This window comes from Papilio polytes, unplaced genomic scaffold (assembly GCF_000836215.1).
Source record: "Papilio polytes unplaced genomic scaffold, Ppol_1.0 DF822733.1, whole genome shotgun sequence".
NCBI lineage: Eukaryota > Metazoa > Arthropoda > Insecta > Lepidoptera > Papilionidae > Papilio > Papilio polytes.
In genome coordinates this window covers 343,908-369,274 of record NW_013526471.1, presented here as the reverse complement: position 1 = coordinate 369,274, position 25,367 = coordinate 343,908, and the positions used below count along the sequence as shown (strand labels likewise).

The 25,367-nt window shown below is 34.8% G+C and overlaps 1 protein-coding gene across 1 annotated transcript in view; it reads left to right on the top strand.

The window, feature by feature from the left end:
• Positions 1-861: 861 nt before the first annotated feature.
• The window catches only part of LOC106105645, a 30,203-nt gene continuing 5,697 nt past the window's right edge, over positions 862-25,367 (top strand). The window contains exons 1-4 of the mRNA XM_013286069.1: positions 862-1,050; positions 13,704-13,771; positions 23,510-23,652; positions 25,279-25,367. Of these exons, the coding sequence (XP_013141523.1) occupies positions 1,039-1,050; positions 13,704-13,771; positions 23,510-23,652; positions 25,279-25,367 (312 nt within the window). The 5' untranslated portion in view covers positions 862-1,038. The remainder of the gene's footprint in view (positions 1,051-13,703; positions 13,772-23,509; positions 23,653-25,278) is intronic.

Below are 25,367 nucleotides of genomic sequence, written 5' to 3'. Positions count from 1 at the left end.
CGTTTACTTCGGGTAGTAGTACGGGACATGGGGTCGATACAGCGTATAGTGATATATTCGATCAAAGTTTTACAACGATAACTGCACCATGGCGAATAAATCTTGATGCAGTCACCGAAACATTTACTGTCCTAACCGGACAAAGAATTTTGTGGTAATGGTAATTAAATACTACTTTTTTAAATATATGGATTATTCTTTCTTACTTAACCGAATAAAACTGATCTGTTGAAACAAAGCAATAATAGGCAATTATTAATTTACCGAGTTTGAGATTAAGACATGCGCTTGAAATAGTGAAACCTCCATTAGTGACAGATTTATCGAAATTGCAACTATGTTGACATCGAACCGCGCGTCACCTTCACCTTGCAGCGCTGTGCCTATACTACTCTTGCTTTGTGCCCAAGTGACTACACGATGCGGGATTTATTTTTTGTGCCATTTACTTTATACCTAAGTGGATTTTTTAATCTATTCTCGTTCAATAAGGAAAAAATAATTTACAGACATTTTTTTTATATCACAACGGAAAGGAATTACTTGCCTGTTTAGATTTGGTTGCGATTGCTTTCTTTTAAGTTATGTAATAAAAAAAGATAGCAAAAGATCGCCGCCTATTCGAACCCACGATCGCATGTTTCGCAGTCCGCTTTACGCCGACCGACGCTTTAGACAATGCTTCAGTTTCTCGAATGTCGTCAGGTTTATTCCTTCCTGTTTAGTCTCGAAAAGAATCACGTTAAAACATTAAAGGGTTCAAATCGGTAATTAATTAATAGTTGCCAAAAGTTGGCAACCTCCCGTTAGTTAGGTCGTTGCACCGCGATGGCGGGGAAGCAAAACCGCCAGAGAAGCGCCGGCGCGACCATTGCCGCGCGTTCGCTGGACGCATGCGCGTTGCTTTTGCCTTTCTCGTGGCGCGAAAACGCAGTTCGATATTTGAATAAAAAGTTCATGAGAAAATACTTCATATTGTAATTTTTTATTACAATATTTTAGTTTGAGTGTTTGTGTTAGTTATAGAAAATAATCAAAATGAAATATAAGGTAAGAATTAAATGTTAACATTGACATTAATATCTTGTTTAATTATTTTTCTTTTGAGTAAAACAAACGATATCGTTGATAGTAATTTCGTTAAAAAAATATTATTGAACCTTACAAATTCTAGACTTGACGCTAAAATTACTCGCGTACAACCTAAATTACTGGTAACAAATATTACAAAGTATAAGTAACACATTTTATTACTTATTTTTCATAAATTTAAATTTAACTACAGTAAATATTTTGTTTTTGCAAATCTTGTAGGTAGTTGACTATACGAGTAGAACACTAACCAAAAATGTAAGAAAGCTGAGTAAAACGAAGCGATAAAAATATAATTTTATAATTTTAAAAATGTATTTTTATATTTTATTTTATTTAGATTAACGGGCTTACTAATTTAAGTCTAAGAAAGATCTTAGGACTAAGGATTAAATCGCTCGAAAGAGATAGATAGATAAAATATTGATTGTTATATAGAAGTCTCATTCCAATTTATTGTCCAAATGGTAGGTAGAACTCGTAATGTTTCTCTGAAATACCAGATAAAAATAATTTCTATCAAGTTTTACATAGCTTATCGTGGAAATTTATTTGGTAGTGCACTAAAATAATATTTTTAATTTTGTATCACCGTCAAAATTGTAACCGTAAGCAAAATTAGCTATTTTATAAGTTCTATGAAATTTGCGAACAGTCATCACCCTTACTTCCGTAAGTTAAAGTCTTACTGCCGAAACTAATCGATTCCGATTGTGCTTATTAATTTATTGTTTTAAATATACATAAATGATAACCGATTACCGCCCACAGACTAAAGATACACCTGATCTATAGGATATGCAAGATCTATCCATTTTTAATTCCTAGACATTTGAAGTAATTAAAATAATTTTCACATCACTTTAAAAACGATATTGTTACGTTTGTAATATCGCTGTACAGATATTAAATTTATTTTTTAAAATAACAGATAAATAATTTATTGAACTTTTAAGGCGTTTAGTGTCTGTAGCGCATAGTTTCAAAAGTATATTTTAAAGCTTCGTAAAGTTTGAGGAAACTTAATTAATATTCTTCATTTCCTAGAATACTTTCATACAAAATTACAGTTTGTATTAAACTTATTTCTCTTGGAATAGAACCAAGATTCGCGAAGTATTCTAACTACTCAACCATTGGGTTGCCGAAAAGCGTAAAGTAAATAATTTCATTGAGACGTTTTCTCTCACAGATGCGAGGAAAATGACACCTCGTATCCATTGAGATGAACGAAAATATTTGGCAATGTTGTTATTATATTAATTTAAGTTGGCCCATTGTCGCTGGATTATATTTACCATTTTACGTTTTGGGCGACGTATCACTTGTTGGAGACAATTCTGAGATAATTTGAACCGTGTTTTGTTTTACACGCGGTTCCCAGTCCTAATACAATATAGCGAAAGTGTTGGTTAATTTTAATAATAAAATATAAGTAACGAAGCAAACGAAATTTAGTTATTATTGCGAAGTAGAGGTAATCTGTTTCACATTAACACTTTACACAAAATGTCATCTTTATCTATACTCGTATTATAAAGGGGAAAACTCTGTTTGATTGTATTGAATAGGCTGACGCTTCAACGCGAAACTGGGCAAACGGGACGGAGACGAGCTGCGAGTGGGTAACTTTGGTTATGGACAGCGCAACCACCGGGGACACTTACTGGCAGGCTTCATGGAGAAGGAGGGACTCTTTATGATGAATTCCTTCTTCAGGAAGCAAGAGCAACGGAAGTGGACCTGGATGAGCCCAGACGGTGCTACAAAGAACGAGATAGACTTTATCATGTCGACGCGAAAGCAAATATTCAATGATGTCTCAGTGATCAATGCGGTTAAAACCGGGAGCGATCACCGAATTGTCCGAGGCACATTGAATATCGACGTCAAGCTTGAGCGCAGTCGGCTGATAGTGTCTACGCTCCGGCCAGCATCCGTCCATATCCAAGACGTTGTAAACTTTCAGCTCGAACTCCAGAACCGGTTTGATTGCCTAGGGAGTAGCGTGGACGATATGAATGACGGGTTCGTGCAAGCTATTCAGACGGTGGGTACTAAGTTCCTCAAGACCCACCGCAGAAGCTCGTCCAGAAAACTCTCGGACCACACTCTTGAGCTTATGAAGGAAAGGCGTGACATGACTTTACACTCTCCAGAAGATGTGAAGCAGTTTCGGCTGCTAAATAGACAGATCTCAAAGAGCATAAAGCGCGATATACGCCAATTTAACACAAACCGTGTTAAAACGGCTATTGAGCGGAACAAGGGCTCCAAAGTGTTTGCACGAGATCTGTCTATTGGGCAAAGCCAACTGTCAAAGCTAAAGACTGAGGAGGGTAGGGTTGTGTCCGCTAGACCTGAGATCTTAAGCGAGGTTGAGAAGTTCTATGGACAGCTCTACGCGACGCAGAAACCCGTCACTGATCTGGCTGAAGACCCAAGAGCCAGATTAACCCGACACTATACCGAAGACATCCCGGACGTCAGTCTCGACGAGATTAGTGCAGCCCTCGAACATCTTAAGAACAACAAGGCGCCCGGAGATGACGGAATTACAGCAGAGCTACTACGGGCAGCTGGAGAACCAGCACTTAGGGTTCTTCAGAAGCTCTTTAATTCCGTCATTCTTGAGGGACGTACGCCACAGGCATGGAGCAGAAGTGTGGTGGTTCTGTTCTTCAAGAAGGGCGATAAATCTCTCCTGAAGAACTACAGACCCATCTCACTTCTGAGCCATGTCTATAAGTTGTTCTCGAGGGTCATCACGAATCGTCTCGCTCGCAGATTTGACGACTTCCAGCCTCCCGAACAAGCCGGGTTCCGTAAAGGCTTTAGCACCGTAGACCACATACATACGCTGCGGCAGGTTATACAGAAGACCGAGGAGTATAACCTGCCACTATGCTTAGCGTTCGTGGACTACGAGAAAGCCTTCGATTCGGTCGAGACCTGGGCGGTACTGCAGTCTCTCCAGAGGTGCCAAATTGACTACCGGTACATCCAAGCGCTAAGGTGCCTGTACGAAAACGCCACCATGTCAGTCCGAGTACAGAGTCAGGACACGAAACCAATCCAACTGCACCGCGGTGTAAGACAGGGTGACGTTATTTCCCCGAAACTCTTCACCGCGGCATTGGAAGACGTTTTCAAAGTCCTCGACTGGAAAGGACTTGGCATCAATATCAACGGCGAGTACATCACGCACCTGCGCTTTGCCGATGACATTGTAGTCATGGCTGAGACCATGGAGGGACTCGGTACAATGCTCGATGACCTCAATAGGGCCTCCGAACGAGTGGGTTTGAGGATGAACATGGATAAGACGAAGGTCATGTCGAATGTTCATATTCCACTCACTCCCATAGCCATCGGAGGCCATACTCTCGAAGTTGTTGACGAGTATGTCTACCTGGGACAAACTGTCCAGCTTGGTAGGTCCAACTTCGAGAGGGAGGTCAATCGCCGAATCCGACTCGGATGGGCAGCGTTCGGGAAGTTGCGAGATATCCTCTCGTCCCAAGACATACCGCAGTGTCTCAAGACAAAAGTCTTCGATCAGTGTGTGTTGCCAGTGATGACTTACGGAATAGAGACGTGGCCCTTCACTACGTGCAACATCAGGCGGCTCAAAGTCACTCAAAGGGCAATGGAGAGGGCAATGCTCGGAGTTTCTCTGCGAGATCGCGTTAGGAACGATGCGATCCGCAGCAGAACCAAAGTGACCGACATTGCCCGAAGAATTGCAAACCTTAAGTGGCAATGGGCCGGCCATATTGCCCGCAGAACGGACGGCCGATGGGGTCGAAAAGTTCTGGAGTGGCGGCCACGGATAGGTCGTCGCAGCGTAGGTAGGCCTCCCGCAAGATGGACCGATGACCTGGTCAAGGTTGCGGGAGTGCACTGGATGCGGGTGGCACAGGACCGGGCATCGTGGCAATCGATGGGGGAGGCCTACGTTCAGCAGTGGACGACCTAAGGCTGTTAATGATGAATAGGCTGAAAAACTACTGGGAAGATTTTAAAAATTCTTTCACCGTTAGAATGGGAATTTTTGTTTGAATACCATTTTTAATGACATTTTTAATTTAACGCGGACGGAGTCGCGTGCGGAAGCTAATTTTAAATATGGTATGAAGACTGAGGGAAAGCTTGTGTATGCAAAGTATTAACTAAATAAGGAACAAAGATTATACACTACATAGAAATACACATAAATTATTAAATTAAAAAACACCATTAATATAAATATTCATAAATCACTTGAATATTTCCAATTTTAAAATTACTGACTTCATCGATGATCTACATGCAATAGCGTTGCATTGTTATAGTCTGTGATTTTTTAATAAAAAGATGCAAAGCAATTAATCAAACAATAAACTTGTTATCAAAAGCCCTTTTTATGGCGTTGAGCCTCATAATTAAAACTTGTAATAAAATTCCGCAAATAACTGCACTTTATCCAGTTCTGATCAGAACCAGTCGAGTTTTGATCGCGACCCCATACCGTCAAACACCGTTATGATATTAACCAAATTTGCATCACCCCTTCAGGGTTCATTGACCAAGTATTTTGACAATGCTCATGTCACAGTTATTATAAATTATTCATACAGCATTGTTCAATATTAATCATATATCTCTAGTGATTTATAGCTACATAAATATAGGTATCGGTAAGGATTCCGTACATAAAAAATGTCTGTATGTCCGTACATAAATGTTTATACGACTAACAGTTGTTACACTAAGTTACAACAGGGTTCAAGTGAAACAAAAACTTATCCTTCATTTACTAACAATATATCGTATATCAGCTGTCAAAATGTCTCCACTGAAATGTTCAGAGCCCACCCTAAGTTAGGGGTGACTAGACCATAATCAACCACGCTGTCCCACTGCGGATTGTCTTCACACATATTGAATTTCTTCATAGATTGAAGGTTGCATCTCGATGTTTACCTTCACCTTAGGAACGTGGGAAAGTACATATGGAATTCGGGAATCGAAAACCACATTGGTACATAGCGGGATACAAACCCAGATCTTGTAGATTCAAATTAAACAACTGAGCTATCGTTATGTAGTTACTTAGTAACAATTCTTAAACTAATAGGGAAATACGTTTTCCTTAGACATAAATGCTTTCTGGAAAATATTTGCTTGTTTCTTCTTGGGGTAAATTCCATTGATTACTTCTAACATTATGTTATTAAAAACGCATATTTCCTTTACGTATGATAAAGATTTTATGGAAGGTTTGTGCCACAAGTCTCAAGAAATTTGTATGTGGTTTTATGACGCATTTCCGTACGCACAACAACTGATTTTATTTTTTCCAATACTATGCATCTTTTTAACGTGACAATAATAAATTAATTTGTTCTAAAATTAAATATTTCATCCTTGTTCTGTTATATTTTTATAAACAATGCGTTTTACTTAAGCACAAAATAACGTAAGTGTGCAATCATAACCGACATTACGAAGCTTGTATTTAGCTTTCAAATATTACGAGCAAATGGCGTTGATTTGTAAGAGGCATGTCAAAGCTCACCCGACTCGTCCTTGCATATTGCATGCGCCGGCGCATCCCTACCTTCGAATTATACTCACGCCCTAAACCTATAATACCGATAAAATGTTGTGTAAGAAACAACGTCTTCACGTGAATAAAATTCAAAGAATAAAAGATAATTATTATGATTAAATTATACTATGTAGTGATTATAATTTATCAGTGTTGGGCTAAATCATACCAGCTCACAATACGTCTACACTGGGGGCTTGGAGCCTACCCTAAGTTATTGGTGACTAAATTAAATAGTAATAGTAAACTATCTATACTATTATAATAAAGCGTAAACATACACTTCTTTGTTGCCTAAGATGTCAGCAATTACAGCATATTTTAGTATAATTCCTTTTTTAACGAAAAGCCCTACACTTGCGTAACGCTTTAGGCTATATATTTTAACGCCATTAAACTTAGGGGCGTAAATATTTTGAATAAAAACCCTAATGTGGGAAAGAGACCATAAGTTGCTGCCAACATCAAGGGAACAAGGTTGTCATGTCATGTCATTTTGACATTTGTAATTGATAATTTGACAAATGTAAACAATGAAATAAATTTTTCATAATTTCATGCGGATGAAGTCGCACGGGAACAGCTGGTTTAATTAATATTTGTAGTGAATCTAAGTGTATATATTACAGAGCGATGAGGTATTGAATGCAGGACAGAAAGACATGTTTAATGTATTCGCACGATTATTTAATTACGTCTATTATGCGCACGCGCCTTGATGTTCTTTGCCTTATGATATACATCTCACAGATATAACTACTTGTGGACGTCACGGATCGTGATTTGATTTCTAGCTATTGGATTTTCCTATGGTTGTTTAGTATTTATATTATTAGCACTGTGTAGAACAACTCTTGAACTATCCATGTAAGAACTAAGTTCGTGCTTTTTAGTTCTTATGAATATAGCCTGTGACTATTAGTTGACAGAATCAATGGTAGATCCTAGATTTTTAGGGGCTTAAATTCACTTTTGAGTTGCCCTGCTTGCAATTATAATGCAAAGATAAAACGTTTTGGAGCTTCATTTATGCCAGTGCTAGAATGAAAGATGAAATGCTTTTCAGTTCAAGAGTAGATATTCGAGATGTTTGGCCCACGTCTTTATGTGTTAGACTTTACACTTAGACACTTAGTCAACCCCATGTATTTTATGTTCTATTGTAACACAATATAGGTGTTAAGTTTCGATAACGAGCTTGCAACTCGTGTGTAGCATTTAAAAGGTTAACCCGATATATTGAGGTTTCATTTTGCAGCTATTGTATTTTTTTTGCTGAAACAAAATAACCTATGCAATAGTTATTATCAGTGCCCGTTAAGAGACTGGACGCTAGACAGAAATCCCCAATAGGTCTCTGCACACAGCAACGTGTAATAGCCCGTTAAAAAATGTTACATATGTAAGTCTTTAAACCCCCGCAAGGTGGTAAAAAAGGGGACTTGGACCCCTTTTTTACCACCTTGGCGCTAATAGCACTAAATCTAGTAAAGATCGCAACTATTGCAGTTTTATTTCTCAGTATTGGTAATAAGGTTTCTCGGAAACTAAATATATTTTCATGTTAACAATAACTTTTGTTTTCATTTGTGATACAGAAAAAGAAGAATAACGTTTAGTTCTCACTACAATGTAAAGTTAAATAAACTTAATATTTCTTTCATTACATTATTGTACAAAAACATCTTTGCCACTTTTTTCCCATAGTTATTCTTATGCTTATTATAAAATAGATTACGTAACCAAGTACATAATATATAGAGATAAAATATTTAAATTTTAAATTTGAAAATGAAGTCCAAACAATGATGTAGGTATGGTATTTCAATAAACTGAACTTTGTATTACAGATACGATAATTCTTTTAGTTTTAAATAAAATATTTTAAGTTGTAGGTAATAAAACGACCGGTAATGACCATTATAAAATCATTTATCGTTAACAACACATCGGATGGCGGTAATCTTAACATATTTTATATAGATTTCATCAATCTGTGTATTTTTATTTTGTAATTTAATAGCCATAGGCATAATTATCGGTTACAATTAGTTAGTTTGCTAAATGACTGTTGTACGATAACCACAAAATGACCCTAAGTTCTAGTCAAAGTTGTACAAGTTGATTGGCTTAGCGCATCCAGAAGCGAAGTTGCGGCGATCAACAGCCTGAAATCTAAAAGGAAATCATATTTATAATCATAACATTAATTTACGCGCGAAAAACTTAAAGAAAAATGTCTGCTGTGGCAATCGAGTTAGATACGGCAGCTGAAGTGCCGCAAGTTTCGGAGATCACGAGCCACTCAATAGAAAATCATTTTTGCAACGTTGTGAAAATATTAAACGATTATCATTATGAAAAGTGGTACAAGAATCGAATTGTGCAAACATTTATAAGACTATTTTGATGGTAAAACAATAAATGTAATTTAAATCGTCTCGAATCGCCGACCTCACTAAATAGAGGCTACAGGGTGATTTACGGTGGGCAGATTGGCATATTGATTAATCGGGTCATTGAATCTATAAATGGGAATTTTTCCCATTGGGCTAATTGATCAGATCCAATCGGCCCAACGGGAAACACGCATACTAGTAGGTCTGGTAAAGTTTCATAAATCTTAGTAACATAAAATATATTAACTAAATCAGAACAAAAACTAAAGTTTTCCAAATAAACGGAATATATCGTTTCGAGGCTTATGTATGCTTAAGCAATAATAAGCGTAGATAGGAATTCACTAACTCTGCTGTTGCATTGTTTAGAAAGGATGATACATTTGAGATGGTACTAAGTCGTATAAATAATTCAATATTTGGTACATAATGCAGATATGTACTTACTAAATTGACATGCACACACGTTCCCGTTAGCGAAGGACAGTTATACAAAAGACAATATCGTTTCAAAATGAAAGGGAAAGTTGCAAACAAGAAACGAATTCGCTTTCTCACGACCCGAGCGGAATCTGAATAATTCTAACATAGGCGAAATTGTAATCAACAAAACATATGTGTAATTGTAAACATAAATACATGTAATAACCTATTTTATAAATAAACCTCAAAATACTATTGATCCAATTTCTCGATAATTATGCGTATTAAAAAGGATTTACGTCTTTGAAATAACCTAAATGTATTAAATACAGAATATAAAGAACACCGATGCTTTTGGACATTCAAGAAATATGCAGAGAAAGATATTAAAAGTCTTTGATTGTCATTTGTAGATTAACTGTCCCCAAAGACTTTAGTAAATTTATAACCTTCGAGAAAATATAACACTAGAATTTCATTTAAATTTCAAGCTGTAACAACGTCAAATTGCGATAATAACCCTGTTAACGTGTAACAATACGTAACAAATTATAACAACAATACATTTAAATTAAATAATATTATACATTTAGTTGTGTAAGTATCGACATAATATTTATTGCGAAAAAATATCTAAGAAAAGTTTATTTTTTCTTATGGAAAAATTTCCACCTATATGTCACAGAACTTTAAGAACCCATGCTATATATCTATCTTTTTATTCAGCGATAAAATGATAAAGTTTATTTAAAACAAACAAATTATGGCTTTATTCTAAAAACTGTTTACATTTGTAAACAAACAATAATTGTTTTGTTGTGGATCACTCACTGCCACGATCACCTTTCCAATACTAAGACGCGCAACGAACCGCTGAAAATAAGAAAAAAATATCTTAGGAGAAGTGTAACAGTGAGGCAAGTGGGACACCGACAGTGTTACCATATTCCAACATTACCGAGGACGTAACCGTACTCTAATCGCTGTTTCGTTAGTCACTGAAATAAGTAATCGCTGAAATAATTATATCATCTCTTTTAGTAATACCTTTCCTTAAATAAATAGGTATTCTATCAGTCTATAGTGGTAGGAAGTACTCTAGTGGCGGTTACTTAAGCTTTTTAGGGAGAATTTAAAATATTATTCTGAAAAACGTATCTTTTTTGACAACTTGGTAGACTTAACAAATTATAAAATCAAAATTAACAAACATAATACGCATCTTTTGCATAAACATATTCAAAAATATAAATTAAACTTCGGTGAGAATAAACGTAGTCTTGGAAAGCGACATCTACTACCGTACAGACTTCATTTACAACCCCTAACACTAGTCAATTTTAAAAACATCGAACAATCAACAATATAATTAATTCTTTAACGGCTTAAAGATTCACATAAGAGTAACATTCACATAAAATGAAATTGAAACGTTCCAGTCCTCAAAAAGTTCCTAGTAATATGGTAAGCTTTGTCATATTGCAACTAGGACGTGGTGACATAATGGCCGTTATTGTGGTATCACATAATGGTAGAATTGCGTGCGAACAAGGCACTCGCCGACCGGGGAGACTTTTTGTGCCGGTTCCATACAGATTGTTGACCTATTGACTTCAATGATCAGAACCGTCTTCATTTATTCGCGTCACTTACTGTCAAGTTTTATTTTGTTATCTGTTCCTATGCTAAAGGAAACATTAACATTATAACCCGGATTTAAAGACAGTATTACGAAATGCAAAATCCTTTCTACGCAGGTTATACATACATCTCTTCCAATTAAAGCTCTCTTATTAGTCGAGAATGTTACTACTAATAAATATTCACAAAATTGAAATTGTTTAGTATCGAATTCCGAACCCTCTATAACTTTAGTTTTTATATCTTGCATTGTTTAGTTGCAGTAACCGTGAGTGAGTTTCATTGAATGAACATCTCGGATTGATTCATGCGTTCACAGACGGAAAGCGACGGGAAACTGAGGCTAAGGTTGTTTGCTAATTATTAGTTATTTGTCTATTGTTAGGGCAGTAATTTATACGACGAAATAATACAAAAAAGTATATTATTTCAAGTTTTAATCGATAATTTTATCTACATTTTAATTAAAATAATTAAGGGACGGTTGTACTTGTTTACTTTTAATTATGCGAAATATATCCCATCTTACAACAGCTTGCTGAGCGCCTTAGTTCAAAGAATCATTGAGACCTTGTAGGTTAATCTTGTTGAACAAATCTCACCTCGACAGCATGGCGGCGCTAGTGTGCCCTCTTGTATACCATCCTGCGTCAGCGCACGCTTCATGAACTCCGGAACAATTATATAGTCAATAGTGTCTAGATATTGAAAGGGCACCAACGTCGTTAATTTCACTTCATACAAAGAAGGTACAACTAATAGGAAATTGTTAAAAATAAGACGTAATTTAAGGCTTTATCACGCTCCGGTATTCTCCACCTTTTTTTGGAACTTTTAACATATTTAGATAAAAACTCGGCTTCTGCTGTTGTGTTCATAACGTCATAGACATTTTATTTTACGCCTTCAATTAGCGTGAGATTAGCAAATGTTCTTTATCCGCTGTCCACTGCAGTCTTGCGACAGCCACTTTGTTTATAAGAAAGTCATAATTGCATCTATTGCACTTTTGCAATACGATTGCCTTAGCGTAAGAAAGCTTCTGTTAATTACTATACATTGCGTGTCCGGTAGTGATAAAACTTAATTGAATTTGATACGTATGGAAACTATTGTAATAAAACAATAGCTCAAGTAATACGTTACGTATTGATGAACACGGAATTCCTTTTGACAAATGTAACGAAATAACATAGATTCTAACAAATTTAACAAAGTGACCACTGTAACCATCAGTTGTTGTAGCCAAGGTATAGGGTACATATCGAAAAATTTATTAATTTCTATAAAAACTACCTTAAATTAGTTGCCTTTCATACCATCAATATATCAACCGATTGAGGATTCAGTTTTCGATCTATAAATTTAAATCCACGTTAATGTTTTGCAAACCGTACCATTACACCATTTGTGCTACGTAACGTAATAGAATAGTTTAAATCCCATTAGCGTCATTAACGTCTGAAATACTTTTCTCGTTCGATAATCTTTTTTCTATAAACTGACAAGTGACATACATTTAGTAAATTTATTCTCTCATAGTATAATTATCTGTATTTGCAAAGAATTTTAGAGGAAATGTTTCTTAATTACTGCACAGTTATTGACTAAGATGTTTATTATAAAAATACCAATTGTGATGATTAAAAAGTGACTATTGTCTTGTAATTTATTACCTTTATCTACAAAAATGCTAGTTAAAGTATTGTTGAATGTGTAAGGAACATACATTCTTTCATTTGTTAAATATCTTATTTAAGATGTAATTAATTTCACAATAACAAAAAACATTTAATTAACTATAGGAAATAAAAAATAGATTTCAGAAACAATTTCACACAACATTTTTGACAGTTTTTTTATCAATGTTCTCTATTTTGCTACTAAATACGTTATAACTCCATAAACTTTTCAAAAATATTTCTGACTGTAAATTAACACTGTCAAAAATCTTTCGATGTACTGCCGACCCTATTGAGTCTTAGTGGTTAAGTTTTGATATCAGCACATTCGGCCATTGTGCACGCCGCGTGCGCTATCTGCCATCAGCATCGGCATTGTGCTGCCACTGACACACAATGCCGTTTGATGTCATTACCGGAGACTCGAACGTTATATCATCGATGTCGGCTTCATATCAGCTAATGTAATCGCGATAACATCCCAACACACAACACACAAGAACATTCAATTCCAAGCTACTCAAATCCAAGGCCGGTATGAGATTATCCGCAAAAACATTATCTCTTTAAAGAATTATAAAAATACTTGTTCGTTTGGTTCAAGCTGCAACTTCGTTGCGGTTATAAACCATCTTTTGGAATGTTTTATAGGATAAATCCGCCCATCTTCCAACAAATCCACTTGAGCCTGCAAACATTTCGCATAATACGCGAAATTCCTTCCCCTTCACGCTGGTCTTTTCTGTTTTGCATCGGGACAGTTGGTACATTCGTGATACTAACGCTATTATGTAATTAAAGTTAGTTGAATCATTTGCTGATATGAATATTTCAATAGACCTTTATTTTTACATAGTCTATTATTTGTCACAGGTCAAAGATGTTGAGAGTGACAGTCAGAGTTCGAACGCAATGCCGGACTGCAAGCTGGAAGAGAAGCTGTAAGTATACTTTGTAATAACAGACAATCGTGAAGCTTAACATGTAATTGAAGAGTATACTTCCGTATTGTATGTGAACTACATACTGATCCTGTCATACTGCACGTGTCCAGTGTATTAGCATAAGAAATAGACGGAAGCGAACGCCCTGCATACAATTGTTACTATTCAAAAATAACTCATAGAATCATTGTTTCCAGTGATTTATTTCTATAACAGAAATGTTGCGTCTTAAAATTAAAATGGAAGGTGTACATCTATTTTAATTGAACACCAACAAGATATGTTCTTACATATAGCGAAGATCGAACTCTAGTCGATAGTGAATTGCGTTTATTCGCAGTTATACAAATGTATAGCGGAAGTGGTACTGAGTTCTGACGTTACAACTGCAATCATGCGAATGCATCTTACATAATTCTGTACACGCCAGTCCCCCCCCCCCACAGCTCACCTCGCCCACTTTTCCTAAACAGCCAATTTCGCACCACGATTCTTTACAAGTTATAGGGCGTCTATCTCAATTTAGTACGTTCTATATAAATGTAAATAATTGCTAGTAATATTTTCACAGGAGTTTTGTTTTGAATACGTGTCGACTAACTTTAATTCATCAACATTAATCGAAAACCTTAACTCACATGTTTCTTTTTTTAATTAGTTAAACAAATAATAATGGGAAATGCTGTAAACGAAAAATTTGAATAATTTTAAGTCGGTAAGGTGCACTGACCGTAAAAAAAGGTTCACATAGTTATAAGGTAATTTCTGATTACGGAAAAAGACTTTTTTAATGACATTTACCTGTGTGAAATGTACTCTTTTTCAAATTGTGTATAATATGTGTCAGCTATCAAGTCGAGCTGGTTCATAAAGTAGCAACAGGCAATATTTTACACGTTGAGGTCAATCTAATTTTACGTTGGGAATTAATATTATGGTCTTTTTTATTATTGCTAATGCTTACAATAATCATTGGAGAATTTAACATCTTTAATTACCTTTTTAAAAATCATTGATATACTTAAAAATAACTAGTAGATATCCCGAACTAAATATAATATAGGTAGGACTAGTACGTACTCCTTATGTAGTCAAGTACCGCACAACAACGAATGACGCATCACAGTACAAACAATTAATTGAAAAACAAATATGTTTTCAAACAAACGCATTATTTTATCGATTGTTTTTTTTTAATTTATATAAAAATATCCGCGTTTACAATCTTAACTTCATTATGGAATATTACTTTTAGTACGTATCATGTATAAAATAACTAAGAGGAATGAGTTTCAGAAATCCTTATTAGTTAAAATTATTATTTTGTAAATGAATGCTGTTTTAACTTTCACTGTTTGTAGTTTGTTTATATTTACATAGGTACGTATTGTTTACGAAAACACTACTAAACAATTTCTAAATCTGGACGGTTCGTGTGGAATGTCGAGCTTTTAACATCGTTAAATACAATAATTTTACTCTTACTAATACAAATGGGAAAGTTTGGATGGATGGATAGATGTTATTCCAGAACGATTTTCAACATCTGGATGAAATTTGGTATAACTAGAATACTGTCTGTAAGATATATAGATATCTTACAGACAGTATTAGTCGCATAGACTACGAATTAAGCTTTCTTAATACCGCGCGGACGGTGTTGCCGACGACAACTAGTGTTTGTTTATTTTGTTATTTATTGTATTTGTCCGAAAAAATGGCCTGAGTACACTGACGCTTCGGTAATTAATTTCAAATCGGTAATTCGACTAACATTATGGATAACAAGATAAGAACATTTAGTATGAAACGTGAGCTTGAAGTCTTGTTTCCTGAAAGCGTAATGTACAGTCAGCGACAAATTTAAAACAGTTAGTTGTGTATTCAACAAACAATTATAATGTAAAATTGTGTTAAGCAGTATTTATGTTTTTATTAAATAACTTTAGTCGACAACTGTACTGTAACTAGGCCATTTATCGGAACGAGAAATCGTTGAGTGATAAAATGCTAAGGTCTAACAATGAGTATGTCAAAAGCGTGTTGTATTTATATGTACACGATTCTATGCGTGTCACGGAATTGATCATCTGTATTGATAAGTTATTTTTCAATGATAAAAAGGTCCTATTTTATGTCTGCATTTTTTTTTAAATATAAGGTGGCAAACGAGCAAGTGGCTACCTGAATCTGCCAAAACGGCGAAGCGACCGCTGCCCGCAGACAGCATAGACATCCGCGATCGCAGATGCGTTGCCTACCCTTATCCGACGGAGGAGGAGACGCACATAAAGAGGATTTTGCCCCTTTCTATACATCTCCTCCACTGTCAAATCCACTTCCCCCTCCCATTAGAAAAGGGTGGAAAAGAGAAAGAGACTTAAATTAGGCCTCCGGCCCTACACTCATCAGACGAAACACGGAATTGCTTCCATTTCACGCCTGTCTTCTCTGTGGTCGTGATATGACACCGGGCGTGCCGGCCCTGCAGTGCTAAGATGTTAAAGCGGGCACTACTACTGTCAACATATTGGTAACCCAATCACGGAGTACTAATAGTATTAAAAAATAAGCAAATATATTTAATTTATACATAAAAACATGTAAATCGTTTATCAATGTTCTTTATCGACCTCTAGATCCAGAAGTTACTGAAAAAAATAACGATATTGTTACCAACGGGACAAAAGTCACAAAAAAGCACAAATATCTATGGTAGAAAAAGTGACCTTGAAACAGGTCGCCGTAGTGACGGCCGAGTGGCTACACCTTGAGTTTCCATAGTTAAACTGTACATAAATATTGTCATCTCTTTTTTTTAATAGAATGAGAGGGATGGATATGTTTTTGTTTATAACCCCCTACGTAATGTTAGCAAGATTCAAATCACCATACAAAAGATGTATGGTAATTTTGTCATCTTCACTCACAGTCGGTGGGATCTTTTAGGATTAAAAACTTAAAAAAAATTGCAATGATTAGTTTTTTTTATCAACATAGAAGTTGCAATTCTCTTGTCATAATGTAAGACCTTATTTCTTGAGAGATTTTTAAAAATCATTTAATATTTGTAGACGATCATTAACATTTTTACCTTCCTCTTGCTCATCTGTGTATAAAAGGATTGACTCTTTGTTTGTTATTTGTGAACGAAATCCCTTCCTTAGCACCAAGGATACATAATGCAAAGAAAGTGCCGGAGTTTCTTTATTACCTTAGTAATTTATACATCACACGACTGCGGTATGAATATTCCCTTTGTCCCTTCCTTTGTCGATCCAATCATTAACTCATGAATAATTCACAAATATTTTAATAGCCATGTCTCATACATGTTTTGTATGTACGATCATACATCATTATCTCTGCTTACAATAAAAGAAATGATGCGCAGGTTTCCGTATTTTCATTTATAAGGAAACGAGTTAGTTAAAAGTCGTAATAAAGTACATGTGAATAAATTGCTTTACACCAAACATTGCCCTTGTGTATTTAAAAAGCTCCCTAGTGTTTTTATTTTTAATATATGTTATTTAGTTAAAGGGCTTTTAAGTCGCGTCGATACATTTTTAGGTGTATTTGGTTTAAATTAATGTTTTAGTTTCCGTTTTAATGTATTATTTATACTTCTGATTATTGGTATATTTTGTCTTAGTTTTGCCTCGTTTTATTATATTCTTTGTGTTTTTAAACCCGACAATTAGTACTGATGATTCAACTTCTTGGATTCTCAATTCCGTATTTTATTATTAAATTAACTATAAATTACATGAATTAATTAACAGTGTTAAGGGCGTAGATTTGAAACAAATTGATTTAGCAACGGGCAATGTATTAGTAGATAATGCGTCATAGTGTTCGTTAGGCGAATATATTCGATTAATAACATGCAATATTATTTTACATCATACAATTTTCTACAAGCCCTTTGTTCTTCATTTGTTTATGCAGAAAATAAACATAATCTTTCTTTTCTTTCACTTGTTTTATTTGTTTTTGCAATTGTTATCTTTTACATCGAAGCCGCAGATGCGTGAAATGATCTAATTGAGCTAAAACGTTAAGAACACTAAAAACGTTGTTGGTTACAGACGGACGGACATAAATGTACATATATTAATTGTACATCAATGATCAGAGTTCTTCCTAGTTTGATAACAGCTCGATCGTAACTCGTTCGTAACTGAACAGTAGCCGGGTGTAATCAGCCTTTTTATCAGGTATTCGTACATGATAATTGTTGAGTTTAGATAACTGAAGCTCTGCAGGTACATCGTATACCTGACCTACGTTTTACTGTCAATTTTACGCTTACTAAAATTTATAACTTTTGAAATAAATTATAATTGTCGGCCACATTAAGTCGTGTGCTCAAATCGTCTTGTTTCGTTTTTATTCCGTTAACTTTTTATGTTCAAAAATAAATAAACCACCTTTAAATCGTTGATCCGCCGCCGAATTATTAACAGCGAAAGTGTCTGACATTATTGAATGGATCGAAAACTCGTATCTGTGCGGTGTGTCGCCTTGAGCTTGGCATCGGCCAGCGACCAGAGGCCAGTGGCCAGTGGCCAGCGGCCAGGGGCAGGCAATAAGGACATCCGCCGCTTTATGTTACGCTACTTTCTAATCTTTACCTCTATACGATTTGCTCAAATCTTTATGATTTATTATCTCACGCAAGTGCATGAGAATGTTACATGTATTTCAACTTTTAATTTCAAACTAGCTGACGACTCCCATCTGGTTGATTTAAAAATTCAATTTTTCCCTTGAAAAGTGTTTTACAAATGTATTTATCCATACAAACTTAGACGATAGAGGTTATGCATTGATTTATCAGTCGATCGGTAACTTTTCAAAATCTATCCATATATAATAATAAAATTGGAGTGTCTGTTTGTAATATCAAAAGAAAACTCCCAGATTTCGGGAAGATGATGTATTTGCGTTACTGATAACGATAATAACGTTAAAAAATCCACTGTCTGTGTGTCTGTCTGCAAGCCGATTTTGGTCCGTGTAACTATTCTCCGAAACGGCTGGACCTATTTCGACCGGACTTTCACTGAAGGGTAACCGACATAGTCGAGCATAATATAGGTTACTTTTTTATCTTAATATATTCCCACTTATTTTCTTTAGAGGGTTAACTTGTTGAGACGCATAGACTTTAGCAATTTTCGTGCTTGATAAAGTTTACTATGTTTCACGATATTTGTGACAAGCTTTCGTGTGTTATGTAAGTTACATTTTAAGCCAAGTAAAAGAAAGTTGATCCTTACGTAACACTAATTATGTCGCTCCATGGCCTTTTGAAATTGAACTTTTTATTTAATGACAATGAAAACCTGTTCTACTGGATACTGGAAAAGGCACTTGTCCTTACATCACAATTATTGTTACTTTACTCGTTAATCCTTTTTTACGACTATTCAGTAGGTGATCTCATCCTTAGATTTATTTAGGGACTTTGGCACCTCTTTTAACTGACTTACCAAAAGAAGGAGAACATCATAATCTGCTATTAAATAAAATCTCGTTGTTAGCTTTCGATATTGGTAAGTTTATTAAGTCGACGGTTGTACAGTTTATAAGGCTTTCATAAAAGTATTAATGGCACGGACCGTCAAGTCGGAAGCATGTCCTAATAGTTATCAATTAACAGGGAAAGTAAGGTCCTTATTAGGTAGCGATTACACCGCGACGTAAGCGGACAGCCGTTTAGTGGAGCGCCTGCGCCGGCGATAAGGCACAAGCGGCAGCGGGAAAATAGATATTCTACTTAAACATAACATGTTTATTTTTATAAATATATTTTGGACGATTAAGTACTTTAAGACATACTTAAATTACCAACATTATTATTACTTACATAGAAAAAAAAACATTGTAAAAATTGAAATTACTTTTAAATGAGAAGACATATTATTTTTTGTATATTGTTTCTTAAGTTGTTATAGTAGGCACAAGCTAACAAGGAATACCTAACTGAAAGGTACTAAAAAAATCATTAAAAAACGCTACTTCCTGTGCGTTAGATCACAACAGGTTAGTGGAAAGCCGCGCGCGCGAGTAGAATAAATTGCATGCGCAGGCGCAGGCGTGGCAATGAACCTGCGCACACGTGCTGCCTGCTATTGTCCACACGATAATGTGTCATAATTATTGTAATCACTGTGGGTCATGAAATTGAAATCTATGCCTGAGATTTTCCTGTAAAAACTTTTTATAATTTTATTAATATCAAAACATTATTAACTAAATTGCAGTTTAATTTATCTTTTATTTTTCTCCAAAGTGCACAACCATCCTATCTTCAAGGGACTCTAAAGGATCGAATATGTCGTCCGATTTGGGCATCATCTTTCCGCGTTATTCGCTTTCCTATATTGTGTTTAGTAAGTTAAAGTAATTTTCCGCTAATTCTACTTCAATTTCAAGAAGACACATACTCTTTCTTTGACACATATGAGCGTAATATTGAATTATTATTTTTAATACGTGATCACGGCCCCATTGCGGTGTCTTCGTTATTGATAAGGAAATTCAATACATTTCCTCATCATTGAATTATCAATATTATCATAATATTCACACAAGGCGTGTTTGTATTTTCTTAATCAAATAAAACTTTTTTTAAGCCAAAAAGTAAACATGATGCTTGAAAAAGTTCAATAACATACGACAAACTACTTTTACCTGACCAAATTTAACTTATATGTGACTTATTATAAATATATCAAATCAGACGACGCGGTGAAAGGCGTTTTCATTGATAAATATAGTGTATTTTTCCAATGCAATTTTTTTTGGGTATGTAGTCCAAACTTTGTACCGCTACACTCTTTTGTAATTCAAACGATTCTAATCATATAACGGAACATAACAAATACACGCAATAGATTGTCCTCTTACAAAGACAATTTGCATAACACAACAATACTAACGTATATTTGTGTCGTAACGGTCCTAAAGGCGTAGTGTGTTCATACTGGATGCGATAAATCTTTGTCACACTGAGGATCTTTGTAGTGTTGCAAGTGAAAGACCCGGATGTGATCTGATCTACTTTTAAACGAGCACCGAAACTTGTATTCACATTCCTAACTGTAATATCCTTTATCTTATTGAAAGAAATGCAGTCATCCTCCTGACCCAATGAAACAGAAAAATGGTTGACGTTCGAACGTTTTTATGAATCTCTTATTATATTTCGTAATCTATCAGGTAAAAGTAATTAAATTTACTTTCAGACTTTTTTGTTTTTAAAAACTATGTTTTGTTTCCTTGTGAAATCTCAATCTCTTAAAATACCAAACCGGAAGTAACAGGATCATGAATTATTAAAATTGTAAATCATTTCATCGCTTCATAATTTGAAAAAAATCCCAATCCACAATTGAATCTTCACTAAGTAGATATGTTAATAAAATATTTTAAATACATTCAATGACTTTTATTGCTTCATAAACATGCTTAGTCAATCTTAGTGTCTGCGAGTTGCGAGGAAAGTTGATTCAACAATGGAATTCCCTCGTGTGGTGAGTGCGGAGAACGTAAAAGTCATTTAGTTAGTCGTAAGTCAAGGTGTTGCTTTGTATGCGTACCGCAAGACGTGACAGGCGCGCTTGCGGCGTCCGGACACGTGCCTCTCCGTTAGCATGACACGTAGAGCTGACAATTTCATAGAAACCTAAAACACTATAGGAGAAAAAATGGTGTTAAGTTACTACTTTTGCAAGATGCGATGATGCGAAGGCAAAGTCGTAGCCCAAATACGACAGCATTGCCGTCACCTCTATCCATTGTATTATACCATTGTATTAGCTCTTTCCCGCAGCTTCGTCCGCGCGAGATTTAAATAACTTATGCAAATTATCTTAACATATCTGGGTCTAAGAATATAATACATTCCTGCATGATAAGAAAATTTGAACACGTACACAAATCTAGGCATTCTTACTTAAGGTAATAAATAAAATAAATCTTATGTATTGCTCATCGTCGTAAAATAAGTTGAAGTTGCGTCAAGTTATCCTTCACGTAAAGTTGTTTCAAGTTAAAAGGAATATGTCATGCCTGTCACAAACATTATGCGGGTGACTTTACTATTTTGTAAAATGTATTACTAAGTAACGTGGAAACAAAGCTCAAGTTAGATTTTTCTTTCTGATTTTGTATAGTCGTACTTATTTACTTAAATGAACGACTTGTTTATAAAGTTAAAAAATCATCTTTGTATATTAAGTTTGCTATTTGCTTCAGCTACACGCATTGTTACGTTCATAAAGTTTTTCATTTTAAGACTTGACTAGCTTTTACCCGCGATTTTGTCCTCTAATATTTAAAAAAAGAAATTTAGTAGCCTATACTCTACATTGAGGACCATTCAGACGTTTAGGAGATGCCTACTAACAAACATCATTTTATACTTCCATCTATATTTTCGCATTTAAAACATTAGTAACAAGCAAGATTAAATAATTAGTTCCAAAAAACTAACTTATCTTGTACGTACATAAATAACTATGCTTAAGGAATTCATTACTATATCAAATTGAAATACTAACTATGTGCTTGGATTCACGCCCATTATTTTAATTTATTATATTTAAAGTATAATAGAAACAAAGTAAGGTAAATTACAACTTACAATGTTTTCATTTTGCTGATTACAGTTTACTCAGTCGCAGTTTCCGTGACAACGGAACCTACCATTGTCTAGCATTCATAATAATTTCACTCTATTATTCCTGGTCTTTTCTTCCATTATCATTCTAACTTAGAGTTACTGTACTGTGGCATAAGTCCATTTGGATGATTTTGTTAAATATAATAACATAATACTTTCTGAGACAAAGTGTGGAAAAGGCTTCATCAAAGGATCATAACCACTGTTACACACTACACATAAAAAAGCTATAGTCCAACAAGGATATGGACTGGAATAGAGGTTCTATATCGCGGTTCGTCCTGTTAGAAATAAAAGCTCTATGGGTACAGACGAATTGATAACCTGATTCTTTTAGAATAGACCTACGGTACATCATGTGACACGTTTTTAACGATGATACGGGCGCTAGTAAGCTGTCATATTTTATATTGGCTTATGCCCAGCGAATCAGATATCCTTGTCGGTCTATACTAACTACTAGTAACTAATCGTGTATATCCATATATGTCGTAATTATCTTGTATATTTTTACATAAACTATGAATAAATTAGCAAAGAAATTGTGTAATTACATATCATTACATATGCAATTGGATTATATTTAATTTGTAGATTTAAATACACGTGTCAGTTATATATAATGTACAAATACTATACACATAATAAGAGTTATCTTCAGAAGATACATAAAACATTCTTAACTACGCAGGAAGTGATTTGTGAAACGTGCGGAATTATTAAAATAATTGTTCGCCAATTTAAAAATTGTTTATCGCCACGTAATTAAATTTTTGATTAAAAATATTTTTCTACCCATTATTTATTTTTCTTTTCGTTTTTTGGTTAATAAAATTGTAGATATAGACAACATTGTCATGGTTTATTTTCATGAAGCGCCCATAGTCTCGTGGTTAACAGGTAATCAGACTACGTATCATTTATTCAAATTAATTTGTAAAAACAAATATTACATTTCAAATCCTTATATAAAAGCAGTATGTCTCTTTCGTGCAACTTCTTAATAGTGGAAAAAAGTGTAAAAACCCATATGTTTCTAGGGAACGCACTGTGCGGCGGTCGTCTGTGCTGATCTGCGCGCTGGTGCTGTCGCTGGCGGCGCTGGGCGGATACACGGCGGTGCTGCTCCTCGCAGATCACTCAACCACGACACCATGCCTCAGCGAGGAGTGCGTCGGCACTGGTAATATTTGACAACCCCATTCCAAAACATTTCCAGTAGCACCAAAGATATTTAAAAAATATATAGACTAGACAGAGTGAACAACATTTTTTCAGCGGTAACTTCTTTGAAAGTTTTCTCTTAGTTGTCAAGTTTAGTGCCACCTCATGTTCTTGTATTGACATGTCATAAAACATTTTACATCATCTTTTGTTATGGTTTAATTACATCAATTGGCAATTAATAAAAAAAAATACAATTAATTATATTGGCACGTGGTAGAGGGCTTATTAATAGATAGCGTTAGTAAGGATCATTAGAAGAATGTCATAAGTGAAGTTTCAAGTATGCTTCCTCTATGTACTTTTAAATCTCTTTGGGTAAAATCGATTTTAAGAATTCCCTTTGGGTAAAGCTACGTTTATCCGCCCTAGTGCCTTTTATGATGTAACCATGCAGTAAACACTTGAATGGAATCCGGTAGTTGTTTGTACGTAATTAAAGTAAATAGAAGATTGCACCGATTAAAAAGTAATTAAACATCATAATGTAAATTATTTGCATTTGACGACGCTACGTGCGAACTGCGTGAAAATTCATCACATTCTTCGTAGAGCGCTTCTTTTAAAAGGTGCTTACACACTAGACTAGTATGTATTTGCATTTGTATTTATTTATTAATCTATAAATAAATGTAATAGAAAATTAACTATTAATTAAACAAATTTTATGATGAACACTATCATATACTTTTCTGTCAACATCAGATACTGATATTTTAAAGTGGCGTAGTAGTTGTCTAATTGCCATTATTATAAAGCAATTTAATACTAAATTAAAAGGAAAAATGACATATAATAATTTTAACGTTACATTTTCCCTCAATAACGACGCAGTTTAAGATCATCGGTATGATTTATGCCACGTGGCGTTTTCAACGTAATTGAACCTAACTGCGTATTTGCTAAGGTTCATATAGTTGCATTAATAAGTTATCGATGCGCAGTAACCAGGAATTTTGTTTGTTTGACCGTACCTGCCACCATGGGTGCACATATTTATTTTCTAACACGCATCTGAACCACATATAAACACCTAACATATAAATTAAATTTTCAGTCACAATTTGTACGTCAAGTTAGATTGATATCAGATAAATGTTTTTTGTAACAATGGACTTTTTTATGTTGATATTATTTTGTGTTACTTTAGTTAACTCTTTGCCTGTTGAAAATGATATGTCAGTAGTAGAAAAGACCGGTAAGCATTGAAGACGTTAATTTGCATTATGCATATTAAATACACATCTTTATTGACTCACGGTTTTCAACTAGTTTTTAATTTAATTATTGAAGTTTAACTTTTAACTCAATAATTAGTTCTCTGATTATTTAATTTTATTTATACACTGAAATTCCGGTTGTTTAAATTATCACTAACTTTCAAAATTTTCTCTCAATTACATTAACAATATGTTTGGTAATACAATTATCGGACTTTTGGTTACGTGTTTATCCGAGCTACGTAGTTTTTATGCGGGTTTGTATGTATGTCAATTCCATTATATCCTTGTTGTTTATTTTGATAAGCGACAACTAATTTAGATTCTTAATTAATGTTTTTAATTTCCATTACATTTCTGTACAGCCTCCAGGATATTATCATCACTGAACAGAGATGTGGAACCGTGCACTGACTTCTACGAGTTCGCGTGCGGTGGCTGGATCAAGAAGAAC